This window comes from Terrapene carolina, unplaced genomic scaffold, assembly GCF_002925995.2.
Source record: "Terrapene carolina triunguis isolate 2854851 unplaced genomic scaffold, T_m_triunguis-2.0 Scaffold69, whole genome shotgun sequence".
NCBI lineage: Eukaryota > Metazoa > Chordata > Testudines > Emydidae > Terrapene > Terrapene triunguis.
The window spans coordinates 9,609,094-9,624,380 of record NW_020664420.1 but is presented as its reverse complement, the minus strand read 5'-3'; the positions used below and the strand labels follow the sequence as shown (position 1 = coordinate 9,624,380).

Genomic DNA, 15,287 nt, shown 5'->3' with positions numbered 1-15,287 from the left:
TAGGGCAGCAGGGCTCAGGCTTAGGTCCCCCTGCTGGGGCCATGTAGTAATTTTTGTTGTCAGAAGGGGGTCGCGGTGCAATAAAGTTTGAGAACCCCTGCACTAGAGCAAGTCACACTAGCATCAAGTCTGTAGACCCGGGCTGGGAGGCTTCTCTCCAGATGCAGTGTAGACATGCCGCAGGTGGTTTAACAAGAGGTCTTAAATTTAAGCTAACTTCTTTAACTGCTCCTCCCTCTGAAAGTCTTGTAAAAGCAACTGTGAAACTGCTGTATCTTATTGCAGCTGTCCTTAACCGAGTGTGTAAAAGGCTTGACAATGGAGCATTGCCCACCAATGAAACCAGCCTTGTGCACCCCATCTGTCAGTGCCTCACGTTAATGTCTCCATCCCTTCTGACATCCTGCCCCTTTTGCAGAAAACACCCTCTCCTACTTCAGACTGACCCTTTCTCCTTCAACTCCCTCCCCAAGACCACCTGCTGCAATTCTGATAAGGAAAAAGCACTGAATACCGGCAAGTTGAGGGGAAGATGGAGATAGTTATCGCTTGCTTTATATCAATAAAAAAGAAATATATGTTTGTATATTGAAGCAGAATGTATTTAACTGTATCCCTACGATTTGTAAGTCACTTGTCATCTTAGGCCCTCGGCCTGTGAACACATGAGTTCGATAGGACTACTCATGTGCTTTTAAGTATGTGTATAAGTGTGTTCAGGTTGCAGCCTTAGACTGTAAATCCTTCGGGAGGGAGGACATGCATCTTTGTATGTGTTTATACAATACCCAGCCCATTAGGGCCATGATCTTCGTATAGGACTTCTTGACTCTACTGCAATATAGATGTTTATATTAATATTCAACGTGCAGAGATACAAGCTCCATGGATCTAGCAGAACTATGATACTGAGCTCCTTTGCAAAGCACGTTGGAATCTACGAATGCAAACCATTATATAAGAGCTTGGCATTAACTCAGCCTTAAGGTTGCCTTCCTCAGTTAAATCCCCTGCGGTTGTTAAGGTATTTCAGCTGGGACAGGGAAAGCAATTTTTAGATATGCAATTGCAACATCCTGATCTGAACATCTGGGTAAATGTGGGTAAATGTGTACACCCAAGTGGGTGGAAGTAGGGTGAAGATCACTAACATAAACTCAAAACTTTAAGCCTGTTTTGTGCAAACTTTCCATAACAAGTCACCTGAGACAGAGCATTGACAATTTCCATCCCAAAATTTCTTTGAGAAATAGGCTAACAATAAAGGCGGGCTAGAATGGAAAGTTCAGTGCTTAACTATGGTGGGCAGTAGACATTTTCACTATTATAGATGGATTTTATTGCAGAGAATTATAGAAAATATTGAGGAACACTTTTTTCTTTAAAGGCATTTTCCATTTTATTTTTTACTTTGGTTTACAAACACCCATGGCAGCTTGATACCGAAATGTATTTCACTAGGGGGGGGATATTTTTTTCTGTTGCGTATATGCAGTTTTTTTATCGGGTGGGAGGGTCACTCAGGAGCGTTGTGCTACTGGCATTTTTTTGTTCAAAATTGAGCCCTGGAATGTTTCATTTTGGTGGGGTGGAAAAAGCAAAAAGAATTGCTTGGATTTTGCATGTATATACAAAAGCATAGATCAACTTCTGGTTGCACCATGGACAGACTTCTAAACGCTCAATTCTCATTTAATGTATTCCCATTTTAAGACTCCTTTGTGGTGCCAGAGCAGTAGAAAGTGGTCGTAGTGTAAATGAGAATCAGGCCCATAGCATGATTGCTCAAGTTTAGGCAGAAGTCTGGCATTTTGGAGTTCATTCACTTCTTTCCCTGGACGTTCATTTGCATATGTTTAAAATAATTGTAGCAGCACTGGAAATGCCTGGTGTTTTCACCAAAAACCCTGGTTTTGATGGGTCCATAACTCAGCTGTTTTAGTTCGCAGAGGGCTGAAACTTAGTGGACTGTGATTCAATTTCAGATCTAATATGCAGACTCTAAATCTCATAGAGATGGCAGGAGATGCCTCTTCCTAGCAGTATAATATAGTGCCCTGATTTCTTGAATTACAGCTCTGCCACGTTTAGAGACTTCATTGTTTGTGGTGCAGAGCCTTCCAAACAACCTGCTTTACCTATCCCAAGCCAAACATCTAATAACAGCCAGGAGAGCAGCCAAGTTCGAGCATATGCCTTAAAGGCCTGAACTCTCAACATGAGAAGTGTTCTAATGTATATGCATCAGAGTTTGGAAACAAAAGCCAGGCAGGAACTATGTTCAATGTGTTCCATGCCATATACTGTGTTTGCTTTTTAATTTCTCCTCAAAATATGCACATAACGCATGTCAACAGCTATAGAAGATACCCACATGTATCCAGGGGCAAAACGGTTCTTGCTCTTAAGTGATTTCATTGGAATGCAGTAGACTGGTGGTCAGGGGAATAGAACTGAAGTGTTCTGCAGTGGTTCCACTCCAAACCAAGGTCTTAGCAAAGGAGCTTATGGGAGTGCAGATAAAAGAAGAGGTTCTATAGCAAATCTGGATTGATGATAGACACAATGCATACAGTGTGAACAAATAATGACAAATTTCTGTAGGGCTCAGCCTGGCCATCCTAACTCAGGCCAAACACCCATCAATCTGAATCAGTTCCCAGCCTAAGGACATGCAGGATCAGGCAATAAAATATTACTTGCAGAAAAATATTTGAAAAAAAACATGTGGAAGTCCAATGGTGAGATAGTGGCAAGTGTGATTAGAAGAGGTTGTAGGCCCAATTTTTATATAACACAATCCTTTGGCATTTTCAGACAGTGGTTACCTCAGGTGGTTGACCGGCATGTGTCATGATGTTCAGTGCAACCTGATTTGTCTTATTTTACATCTGTCTCTCAATGTGGGGTACTTTTTTGGCTGAATGGTATTTCCATAAATCCCTCTAATGCAGATACTGTAAATTGTAGTTCTGCAATCCTGCTATGGCAATGCTTTCCGGTTAGAAGGAGGAAAGGTTCTTGTGGTTGTTTGGGCGTCATCGGCACCAAATTGAGTGTGTCTGTGTCATAATCAGGGCCGGCTCCAGGCACCAGCCCACCAAGCTTGTGCTTGGGGCGGCACCTGGAGGGGGGCGGTGCGGCGCTCCAGCCGCCGGGGAGAGCGGGGCCACGACCGGGCTCGCTGCCCTCCCCCCGGGGCTCCGGGGGTGCGGCCGGAGGTTTTTTTGCCTGGGGCGGCAAAAAAGCCAGAGCCGGCCCTGGTCATAATCAAGCGGGAAACTTTCTGGAACACTTAAAATTAGAGAGGAGCCTTAACATTTAGACCCAAATTAGAGTTAGGCTGGCGATTGCATTCAACACCAAATCGGGGCCGAGGTTGAGGTTCACATGAATGGTGCAGAAATCTGGCTAGCTGTTCTTGTGATACTTCGGTCCCAACTGATGTAAATCTTTCCAGATCACCCATCCTCCTTTGTGATTTTAAATATACCTGATCCAGTACAAGCTGGTAAGGGGGGAAGGAGGGAGGGGAAGCACCTTCCAACCCAGTCCAGAACCAGCGGGGGTTGGGTTCAGACCTGATTTTAAACCCCACTCTCCCTCTCTCTCCTCCAAATGTGAAAAGGTTTGGATTCGAGGTTTGGTTTATTTAAGCTCTAATTCTAAACATTAGCTAAATAAATGAAACCCAGTGCCCTGTTTAATTTTATCTGTGCTTTGCTTTCAGGTGGTCCTACCATGACTTTTTCAATAGGTATCGAGTTCTTATGAAAAAGGGGGAGATCTCTAAAAATGACAAGAAGTTGATCTGTAAAACTCTTCTGGAAAACCTCATTAAGGTGAGCTGGGACTGAAGCTTTGGAAACAATCATTAAAGCGCAGAAGCTGTTGACACTGATAATATCTCAGCTCACCTTCCCTTCCTCCCCATTTGCCTGCTGTAGCTGAAAATGCTGATGTGTCCCTGGCACTCAGGAGCGTCTTCCAAAGTCAAACCATCTCAGAACGAATAATGAGACTAAATGAGACATGGCATGAGATCTGTTGATTGCATTCAAGCTGAAAAAGCCTTTTTTCTGCAATTGAATTCCACAGCTCGTTCGTGGACAGTAAATGATAGTGAGTTACTATCCCCACAAAACCCATTCCTTTTCCTTCTTTTTGACAATTGGAATAAAATCCTAGAGTCCCAGCTTCACACACGGCGTACAGCATGAGGAATCCCGGTCAAGAGATGGAGTGGCCGAAGGGCCTATCTCTCACTGCACAGAGACCCCCAAAGCCAGTCACCAATCACCTTTTCATATAAATGATGAAGAGAAAATGCAACAAACATGATATGTCTGCTGCATGGGAAATTCTTAATGGTTGCATACTGTGAGAACAGTCTAGGCACTGAGATTTCTTTTCCAATTATTAATTTGTTCTGTCCTTTTTTAAAAAAAAATTAACAAGCTTTAGCTGAGGGAGGTTCAGTTTGTCATTACTCAGGCTCCTTGGGAACTATTTGAGTTCATTTTTAAATTTAAGGATATTTTCCAATGATTTTTTTTCTCCGTGATTAAATTTTTATTCTGAGGCCTTTTTTGTTGCTGAGACCTCTGACAGGTTGGCTCGTTGTTTTCTTGGGGCCTCGGTCCTGCAAAGACTCAGCTTTATTCACTGACATGTCCTGTTGACGTCAGTGGGTAAAGTTAAAGCACATGCACACCTTTGCAGGATCGCAGCCTTGATTTTTTTTTCCTAAAGAGATGATCTAAAGTTGCAAAATGCAGCTTTTGCATCCAGATTTTGAACATGTGCTCAGTCTGTGGGTTTGGCTTAGCCTGTTTGTAAGGAGTGGGGCCACTTTTAGAGTGTTGGCACAGATCTGGGTTCAGATTTTGACACTCCTCTCATTTCCCACGCACAGTTTGGGAGTCTTTGGCTCAGAAATTTTGGTTCTAGCTCATCTCTTAAGTTTTGTCACAATGGAGGAGAACAAGCTTTTGTTTTTCACCCTATCAGAGAGGATAACATGCCAAGAAAGTGTTTACATCCAGTTTGCATATTCATTGACTAGAATGGAAATACAGAAACTGGAAACAGAAAGGACCAAGGTCCAGCAATGCCAATGCCCTACCTCGTGCGGTTGTGATATGACATGACGAATGCCCCTTGATCTGAAAACACCACCTGTGTTCCAGAGCAAGGTGACAAGCCTTCATGGTCCCTGCTAGTGCCTAGTTAGGACAAATCCCGGTAAATTGCAAAACTCCCATTGACTTCATTGGGACTGGGATTTGGTCCTTAACTCTTGTCAGCTGTTAGTGCAAATATGTGAAAATCGGGATTGTTGGGTTAAAAGAGTGAGTCTTGGCTTTATATGCTGAAACTGGTGCTGTGGGATAAAGTTTGTTTAAGCCAGTTGAACGGATATGGGAATTGAATTGGTAAATTTTATTCACTCTTGCCATCCTTATAATGCTGAGCAAATGCATAGACTCCTCAGGAAAATGTTTCTTAACTCAGTTTCCCTTATGCTTTTGAAAAGGATCCTGACAAGTTCCAGTTTGGACGTACCAAGATCTTTTTCCGTGCAGGCCAGGTGGCATATCTGGAGAAACTGCGGGCAGATAAATTCAGAGCTGCTACTATCATGATACAGAAGACAGTGCGGGGCTGGCTGCAGAGGGTGAAGTACAGAAGGATGAGAAATGCTGCAATAACAATCCAGAGGTATACACGAGGACACCTGGCTCGCAGGTAAGCGTCATCTCTAGAGAATGACTAGCTGGGAACTATAGAGTGGAGAATAGTTCCAGCTCTCTTATTAGAACTACTCAGTCATCTGATACCCTTATGTTATGAAACCTGGGTACATTCATAGATTCCAAGGTCAGAAGAGACCATTGTGATCATCTAGTCTGACCTCCTGCATAACACAAGCCATAGAACTTCCCCAAAATAATTCCTAGAGCAGATCTTGATATCACAAGTACATGACTTGCCTTATCTTCAGAAGCACTAAGCACCTGCAGTTGCCATTGACTTTATAGGGAGTTGCAGGTGTCCTGCACCTCTGAAAATAAAGCCCATTCTATGTGTATGTAGACCATGGACAATGTGGTGTAGCTGTAAGAATAAGGGCCTGGGAGTCAGAATTCCTTGGTTCTGTCCCCCACTCTATCTGTGATTTTTGGGAAGGTCGCCTAAATTCTTTTAGCCCTTGTTAGAGGGTTTATTCCTTCACGCTCTTACTTCCCTGGTCCTTCTCACGTGAACAGAGAGCAACAATACCCGAAGTCCGAAGGTGCAAACAATTCGATGTTTATTGGGATGAACTTCCAGCAAGCAATGATTCCAATTTCCTTCCTCGGTGTCCCCTTCCCAGCTCTGGTGTCACAGAAACTTGCCTGTGTCCCTGTTCCCATTCCCCGCCTTAACAAAACATGATTCCAATTCCCCACCCCCTTACTTCTTGATTGACTGCAGACTATATAGTAAAACTCGAGTTTTGCTTAACTATACCTTAACCAATCATTTTACTGAAATTTAAGTAACCAATCCTAACATATTGTAACATGATTATCTAACCAATTATATCCCACCACCTTAATTGGTTTACACCCAGCAAAATTAATTATACATCAGACAGAACCAATCACGGAACCAGACAAAGATTATAGAGACAAACAATAGGGAAGTGGGGACTGCAGTGATAGAACAACAAAGAAATGAGGATTTCACACCCCAGCTATTGATAAGTGAGTTCTTGCCAGACAGGATGCTATCAAACTAAGTTTTCTTTAAATCTTCTAGGCTCTTCCCTTTCTCTGGGGGTGATAGATCGGATCACCTTTCTAACAGCCCCAGATTGCCTTATTTCAGTGTGACTGGTTTGGAATGTGAGGATGTGACCATACACTTCCCAGCTTATGGCTGCCTCTGCTGTTTAGCCAAAGGCCTTAGCCGAAGAACAAGGCCTTAGACTATCATAGTGAGAGAAGGCCTATAAACTGGCAGACTGATTTTGATTCTTGTTTTGTACCTCTATACCTAGCTAAGTGATAAGAATACACCTAAATTCTTAAAGTATAGGCCTTTGCAGACAGGCCTGAATATCTGTATTCTAACAGCCCTGTCTGCTCTCTCTCATATGTTAATGCACTGTTTATTGGTGTTGCACCAGTGTGTGTGTGTGTGTGTGTGTGTGTGTGTGTGTGTGTAGTGAAAACGTGTGTGTGTGTGTGCGTGTGTGTATGTATGTGTGTGTGTGTATATATATATATATAGTGAAAACATGACTTGAAATGTCACCTGGTAGAGCTCATGGTAGAGAAGATTCAAGGATTAGAGATGCGACTGGAGACAATGGTGGAATTCAGGCAGGAATTTGAAGGTGTAATGCAGGAGAGGAAGTGATAGACAACCCAAGTTTTGCGGACACCTGCCAAACAAAAGGACCTGGAGGGTGGACTGCCAAAAGAGAAGGATAATCCATGGAAGAATGTGACTATGGGGACAGGTCAGAGAAGGACACCAGCTATTGGTGGTAAAATTGAGTTGAGTAACAGATTTGCTGCACTGGGGAATGAGGAGGAGAAACAGGCAGAAGGTGAGGAAGAAAAGAAGCGACGCCAATCCGTGCAGAAGAGATGGAGATAGCCAGGGACTGAAGCCTAAGGAAGAATGGGAATATGATATGAGGGGGCTGTGACGGAGAACATAAAACAGAGTCATACAAGCACCGGGGAGAGAGAGGCTCATGTGAGCGAGGACTAAACACTCCAAAGAATTGACAGGCATGTCACCAGACCAGATTCAGAAAACAGAAGTGTGTGCTCTGTGCCAGGAGCAAGGGCATGAGATGTGGATGTGAGGCTAAAGAGGATTATGATGGGATGGAGGAAGAATCCACTGATGGTGATGCATGTCAGGATGAATGACACTGCTGGATTCCCACTGGAATGGATTGGAATGCTCAGCTGGGTAAGGCACTTAAAGAAATGGAAGCTCAAGTGATTTTCAGAGGAGTAATTCCGGTCCCTAGAGAATGATGGTGAAGGCGTGGCAAGATAATGAAGACCAACAGATGGCTCAAGGATTGGTGCTCTGTGGAAGGCTTTGGGATGATCGACCATTGGGAGGCATTTACAGAAAGAAGACTTTTATCAACTGATGGGCTCCACTTGACTACCTAGGATATTAACCTTCTGAGATCAAGCCTGGCCCGATTGATAAGAAGGGCTTTAAACTGGGAGATGAGAGGAGAAGGTTGAGAGACTTGTGAAATCACCACACCTGGCTTCAGGATTCAGGAGCAGGAAAATCCCCTAAATGAAGATATAGTAAGGGATAATGGAACACCACAAGCTAGAAAACCTGGTGAGGTCCAACTGAGTTGCTTGCACACGAATGCAAGGCGCCTGGGCAATAAAATGGAGGAACTGTAACTACAGGTACAGGAAGTCAAATCAGGTATTACAGGGATTACAGAAACAAGATGGAGTAGCCCTTGTGACTGGAATACAGGTATTGAAGAGTTTGTCTGTTTAGAGGAGAGAGAGAGGAATAAAAACTTGGAATTTCTTCAAATGAGCTATACAAAAATGATTTGAAATTTGCATCCTAAGTAAGGGGAAGAAACTTGTAGGGAAAGGCTCCCAACCCAGCTGGATGAATAACCACCTTGAAAAGATTATTAGGAGTAAGCAATTTGTTCTAAAACCTTGCATACTGCTGAGGTCAAAATAACAGGTTTGTAATTGCCTGGATCACCTTTCCCACCCCCCTTTCTTAACTATAGGTACGATGTTAGCTCTTCTCCAGTCGTATTGTCCTACCCGTGAATAGATTTATTAAAAATCCTTGCTACAGGACTAGCAATCTCATGTGCCAGAGTGGGTTTTTGATCCTTTATGTTGTCTGCCTTCAACCCCATTTACGATTTCTCTCGATGGAATTCAGTCTGTTAGCTGAAAGGTTGCTGAGCAGTAATCTATTCCTTGGCTCTGAGTTAATGTTTTCCATTCAGAGGTACTGCAAAATAAGCTGCAGCCCAATTAACCCTGTTTGTACTTGGGTGACACAAGATGCTGTCTATTGAGCTAAGCGTCCTCTTCAGGCAACCCATCTTTTAAACATGGCCTGTCCTTTTCTCCTGATTTACTGAGTGGATGTTGATTTTTATCAGTTAATTTGGATGGCTGAGGTTGAGGAATCTCTGTCCCTTCAGAGGTGACACACTGATTTCCTATAAATCACGCTATATTGCGGATGTATATTTAGAGTTGTCATAACTGAATTCGCTTCATTCTGTTTGCAGTTATGAAATGTAACAACCTCATGGAAAATGCGGTGATGAGCAGAGCCAGGGAGTGGGGTGATTTTATTTATAACAGTCACAGACGTCTCACGTAGTGGCCGCAACTCCTGTCCAGTCAGTACTTCATTATTATTACAGTAGTGCACACACGACCTAATCAGGGCTCTACGGTGCCAGGTATTGTACAAACACATAGACGTGGTCCCTGCCCCGAGGACCTTACAGTCTACTTAAAGCTGAGGCATAACAAGTGAGGATGACAAATAGGAGGGGAGGGAAGGAAGAGAACACGGGTAGCAGTAATTAATCTCACCCAATTACGTCAATTCACGTTGTGCAACATTTGACGCTTACACGCATTTTAAAATATTATTTATTTGCCTCCCACCCTCTCGCTCCTTTTTGCATAGATCAGTTCAACCCCATCCCTCTGCCTACCTATATAGGGTCTGCTGGGGACATGTTGTTTCTAAGCCCTTGGCCCGTGATGGGGAATCAGGGAAGACTGGCTAGCCCTTTCCCTCAGCAGTGGCTGGAACTTGCTGGGAAGACACAGCCTGAAAACCCTTAATGCCCAGGAGTGTGCTGCCATAATGCAAACTGCCTGGCATTGTTAGGAGTTGAAATAAAGGGGCACCTACAGTGTTGGGGCTGCATTTCCTTCATATCAGCTGATGAGGAAACACAGACTTCCAGGTGAATGGCATATCTTAGGAATGTGCCTTCATAAGGCAAGCTTTGCACAAACAGTGCACAGTGGAAGAGGATTATAGACCTAGCGCAGCCAAGCACAACCCAAGTAGGAGGTTGTATGGTACGTTTCTCCTGACAATTCCACACGAAAGTGAAGATTCTTTGAGATCTCATTGAGACCCTGTGTATCAAGCAGTCATGACCTCTAGAGCTGGGGTGGCGGGAGAGCGGGAAGAGGGAGAGAGGAATCTTATACTTGGTGTTCCATATTCATGTTCTATCCTGATTGACCTTACCTTAACTCTTTGCTTCCTTTGAGATGACCTTGCTGTGACATCCATCTCTTCGTGCTGGGTGCATAGAGAATGGTGTTGCTAGATAAACAGCCTTTTTGCTCTCAGGGCCGCCCAGAGGATTCAGGGGGCCTGGGGCAAAGCAATTTCGGGGGCCCCTTCCATAAAAAAAAGTTGCAATACTATAGAATACTATATTCTCGTGGGGGGCCCCTGCAGGGCCTGGGGCAAATTGCCCCACTCCCCCCCTCCCCCAGGCACCCCTGTTTGCTCTTGCCACCCCTCCCTGGTTGTTAAGAGGTTCCAGTTCTGTGGGATGCAGTGAGGCATTGTGTGTCTGTAAGAAGGAATGCAAGGGCCCATACAAAGAGCCTTTTTTAAATTTAATGTTAATAAAAAGTTTTTAACACAACTTGTAAAACCAAAGCAAATACAAGTGTGATGTTTCATGCTGAGGGCAATGAATACATCATAAAATCAGTGAAACAAGCTAACCATCAAACTAAACTGTGGTTTTATGGATATTTATTAAGAGATTTAACAATAAATTGGTCATACATTTTCCCCATATAGTCTCAGAATGGCAGCGGCACACAAGGGTACTAATCACTTCCCAAATTATCCACTGTGTATGAATCGCTTGGAGTCCTGCTCATGAATGTTGCCAAACCAGTGCGCATTGCTTTAAATGTCAAATCAATTTGCTGTTGTTTTGCTCAATGTACTTGTAACCAGTGAACACGCTGTACTACTCTTGTTTTTGGTAGTAGAGGACTGGAATAACGAACCTTGATGATGATGACGGCTTAGAGTTTTGAGGATTTAAGACAGGGAAAAAAGAAACCAAGAGAGAGAGTGAGATGGAAAAAATAAACTTTTTTTAAAGAGAAGTACTAAAAGCAGTTCCAAACGTTACATTTGCTGTTAGTGTTTCAAATATCCCCAGATACAGCGAGCCTTTAATGGATGGATGCACATCACCATAATTGAACAGGAGAGATGGCATCAGCTTCTTTTCCTGAGTTTACTGCTGTTTTTCTCTCTCAAATAGTGTCAAACAACTCATCAACAAAGGATTGTTTGCTAATGCAGCTTAATACCAGCTATGGCAAAAATGTTGTGTATATATGGGTGACATGGTGGAACTGAATTAGTATTACCATTAAAACAATGAGGAGTCCGGTGGCACCTTAAAGACTAACAGATTTATTTGGGCATAAGCTTTCGTGGGTAAAAAACCTCACTTCTTCAGATGCACCAGACTTCTCGTTGTTTTTGTGGATACAGACTAACATGGCTACCCCTCTGATACTTATTACCATTAACCTCTTCTTCCTTGCACTTCACAGATTGGCAGACCACCTAAGGAAAACAAGAGCTGCCATCATTTTCCAGAAACAATACCGAATGTTGAGGATCCTTCATGCTTTCCAGAAGATCCGCAACGCCACTATCACTATTCAGGCCTTCACTCGGGGCATGTTTGTCAGGAAAATTTACCACAAGGTACTACTACTTCACAAAATGTCACTGCATTAGGGAGAGATGCCTTTAAATTTATCTACCAAGAGTTCAGTCCAGTCGTGTATTTATTGAAGACGCTTTGATCTTTTCCCCAAATTGTGAGGTTTTGTATTTCTGGAGTTCCCAAGTATTAACTGCAAATATTGCAGCACTAAAGCTGTGCGAGCAGAAATGATTAGGCAGCAGCGCCTCAAAGGACTAGCTTAATGAAGTTATTCACACAAACAGATGCGTACGGGCATAGTGGAAATCAGGAAATGTCATCTGATGTAATACATCCAGTGAAAATCTTACCTGAGGAAAAATGTACACGTCTGAGCCATGCTACTGTCTGTTAAAGTCAAGCATAAATGAAAGGTGGCTAGTTGCTTTCACATGTACTGCAATTGCCTATTTAATTAATGATCTCCATTAATTTTAATGCAGTAACAGATGCCAAGTGAAAGGAAATAAGTGATGCTGATGATCATAATAAATGACACAGGAAAGGACTGCCAGGCTCAGGAGACGGGTAATGGCATAGGGAACCCTCCACATCAAAGTCATCAGCTGAGATCCAGCTCCACTTGGTAGTCACCAAAAATGATTATTATCAGATGGCTGTTCAGTGGTTTCAGTCCAGTTTCCAAAGGGCAGACACCCATGTGACAAAAAAGCATCACTACAATTGATAATAAGTAAGGTCACTTGTACCCTCGGTCTAGAAAAGAGGTCAAGAATGAATGGGCATGTAGACTGAACTAGCCACTTGGAAGATCCCTGCAGGCCCCAGCTGATTCCCATTGGATTGGGGAGTGGGGGGGATTCACACTGTCATTGCTCACGCAATACCTGTTTTGTAGATAGGGCTGCTATTCTACCACTGTTCAGAAACGCTATTCTTTTTAACTATCCACTATTCAAGAGAACTCAAACCTTAACAATCAAGTATTAGAGTTGGGTGGAAACCAAGCCTCTGGATCCAAACACCCTCAAGCTTTAGATAGAGAGCTGGGTCCAAATGCAAACTTTACAGCTGATGTGTGGCTCCATGTATTGCCACATCTGGCACAGTGGGTTAGTGTACTCCCCTATTGCCCTCAGAAGATCTTAGCGTAAAATTTCATTAGCTTGCTAAGTGAATTTAGTAGGTCTCCTGTTTATTCCTTGGGAACAGCCATCCACATCTCTACAGCAGCCTGTATTCATGGAAGTGCCAAGACCAAAAATTATAGAGTGCTGTAAGTGAAGACTAAGACGCATCGGAAGAGCTGTGTGGAGATACTTGCATAGCACCTCCTTAGTTCCTTGTCATTCCATGGACTCCTGTGTGACTTTGGGAAAGTCGCTTAGCCTCTCAGTTCCTCATCTGTGAAATGGTGGTAACAGCATCTTCCTACCTCACAGGGTGTTGTGAGGGTAAATACATCAATATTTGTGAGGTGCTCTGATAGTATAGTGATAGTGGCCATACAGGTACTGAAGATAGATGGAAAATATAAAAAAGGGGGGAAGCCCCCCCTAAAATAATAGCAATTAGATGATCAGTCATCTATTCCTGCAACTGTTTTACTAGAATAATGTAAAGATGCGGGGATGTTACTTCAATTCCTTTTGGGGCAGAGGAGAAATGTGAGGGGAACAAACAGGGCAGTGCTGTGCAGTAAATTCAATTGGGCCATTGTTACTAACCAATAGCAGCTTTGTTTTATGCTCCAGATTGTCTTGTTTCTGCATGTTTCTCCTGATTCTTTTGTTTCTGCATGTCTTCTAGATCCTTTTGGAGCACAAAGCTACCATCATCCAGAAACATGCCCGGGCCTGGCTGGCGCGTAAGCAATTCCTCCGCTTCAAGTGTGCGGCTGTGGTCATCCAATGCTACTTCAGGCGCATGAAGGCCAGGCAAGAGCTGAAGAAACTGAAGATTGAAGCACGGTCTGCACAGCACTTGAAGAAACTCAATATCGGCATGGAGAACAAGGTGGTTCAGCTTCAGAGGAAGATAGATGATCAGGTGAGCCCCAGAGTACGGTCTATTGGAACAACTTTGGTTCTGCTTCTGTCTTGCATGTATCACGCAGGCAGAATTTGGGAAGTGGATAAATGAGTGGCTGACTAGACTTGATGTAACAAGTATTGTTCCAGAGTGGTTTACGTGGGGCTATACCTTCAGCACACCCGAGAATTGCAGCTATTGCAGAATGTGGCTACCATTTGTTCAATGCGACTTCCCATAAGTAGCGTGTTATGCCTTGCACTGGCTGCCAGTTGATGTATAGGTGAAGTTTAAGGTGTTGATTTTTTAAATACTGTGTTGTCTTCCGCATGGGCCCTGCCTACCTTAGAGACTGCCACTCTCTGAATGATTTCAGGGTGGCTGCCAGCACTTGAGCTAGCTGCTGCCAGGGCATTCTCAATGAAAGGTCCTCGCCTCTGGAACATAAGAACGGCCATATTGGGTCAGACCAATGGTCCATCTAGCCCAATATCCTGTCTTCCGACAGTGGCCAGTGCCAGATGCATCAGAGGGAATGAACAAAACAAGCAATCAGTGAGTGATCCATCCTCTGATGTTCACTCCCAGTTTCTGGCAATCAAGTGACTAGGGACATAGGATTGCATCCCTCACCATCTTGGCTAATAGCTATTGATGGACCTATCCTCCATGGACTCACTTCCTGCCCTCGGTCTGCCAAAGCCAGGACATGCTGCCAAGTCTAAATGGTGGAGGTTTTTGTTTGTTTGTTTCCCCATCCCTCTCTGATCTGGAGGGAAGGTACTGAGGTACAGTGGCTATGGGATTTTGAATTCAGTGGCTGAGGAAGTGTTTTATTGGCATTGTGCCTCTTAAACTTCCTTGTTTAATTCTGTTGTTAATATTTTTACACATGCCAAGAGATTACTGATTATGCTTTTAAGAAATCTAAATAAATACAGCAGAATACTTGGTAAATGCGTAAGAACCATGGGAGTTAATGTTCTTGCTTAAGTTCTAGCGATAGGGTGACCAGACGTCCCGATAAAATCAGGACCGTCCCGATATCTAGGTGTTTGTCCCGCATCCGGACTGATGCTTGGTCGGGATGCAATTTGTCCCGATATTTCGCAGTACTCCTTTTATTTTTTTGTGCTCCGCCGACAGCACTCCACTTTTTTTTTGCTCCACCAGTGACACCCCCCACCCCCCATGTGTCCCGATATTTTCTTCCTCTCATCTGGTCACCCTATGTAGAGATTTCCTGCACGTACATGATTAATGTGAAACATATTTCACTGATCAATCAAAAGCACAAGAACAGGAAAAGCTTGTTTCACTGCATTCGTTTACCAAGACTAATCTAGCTGTCATCATGTGTCATAGCTTTGCTAGCTGAAAAAATGGAAAGATGATGAAATCACATTCTGGAACACAGTTTGACCAGATGTCACATAGATAGTAGCTAATATTTCTCCTTTTGAGGAGCGTCCCTGTGGGTTCTCCACTTCCC

The 15,287-nt window shown here is 43.5% G+C and overlaps 1 protein-coding gene across 1 annotated transcript in view; it reads left to right on the top strand.

The window, feature by feature from the left end:
* Positions 1–15,287, top strand: part of MYO5B (myosin VB) — a 379,086-nt gene that overhangs the window by 281,253 nt on the left and 82,546 nt on the right. The window contains exons 18-21 of the mRNA XM_026649314.2: positions 3,731–3,842; positions 5,537–5,748; positions 11,646–11,802; positions 13,574–13,813. Coding sequence (XP_026505099.1) covers positions 3,731–3,842; positions 5,537–5,748; positions 11,646–11,802; positions 13,574–13,813 — 721 coding nt within the window. The remainder of the gene's footprint in view (positions 1–3,730; positions 3,843–5,536; positions 5,749–11,645; positions 11,803–13,573; positions 13,814–15,287) is intronic.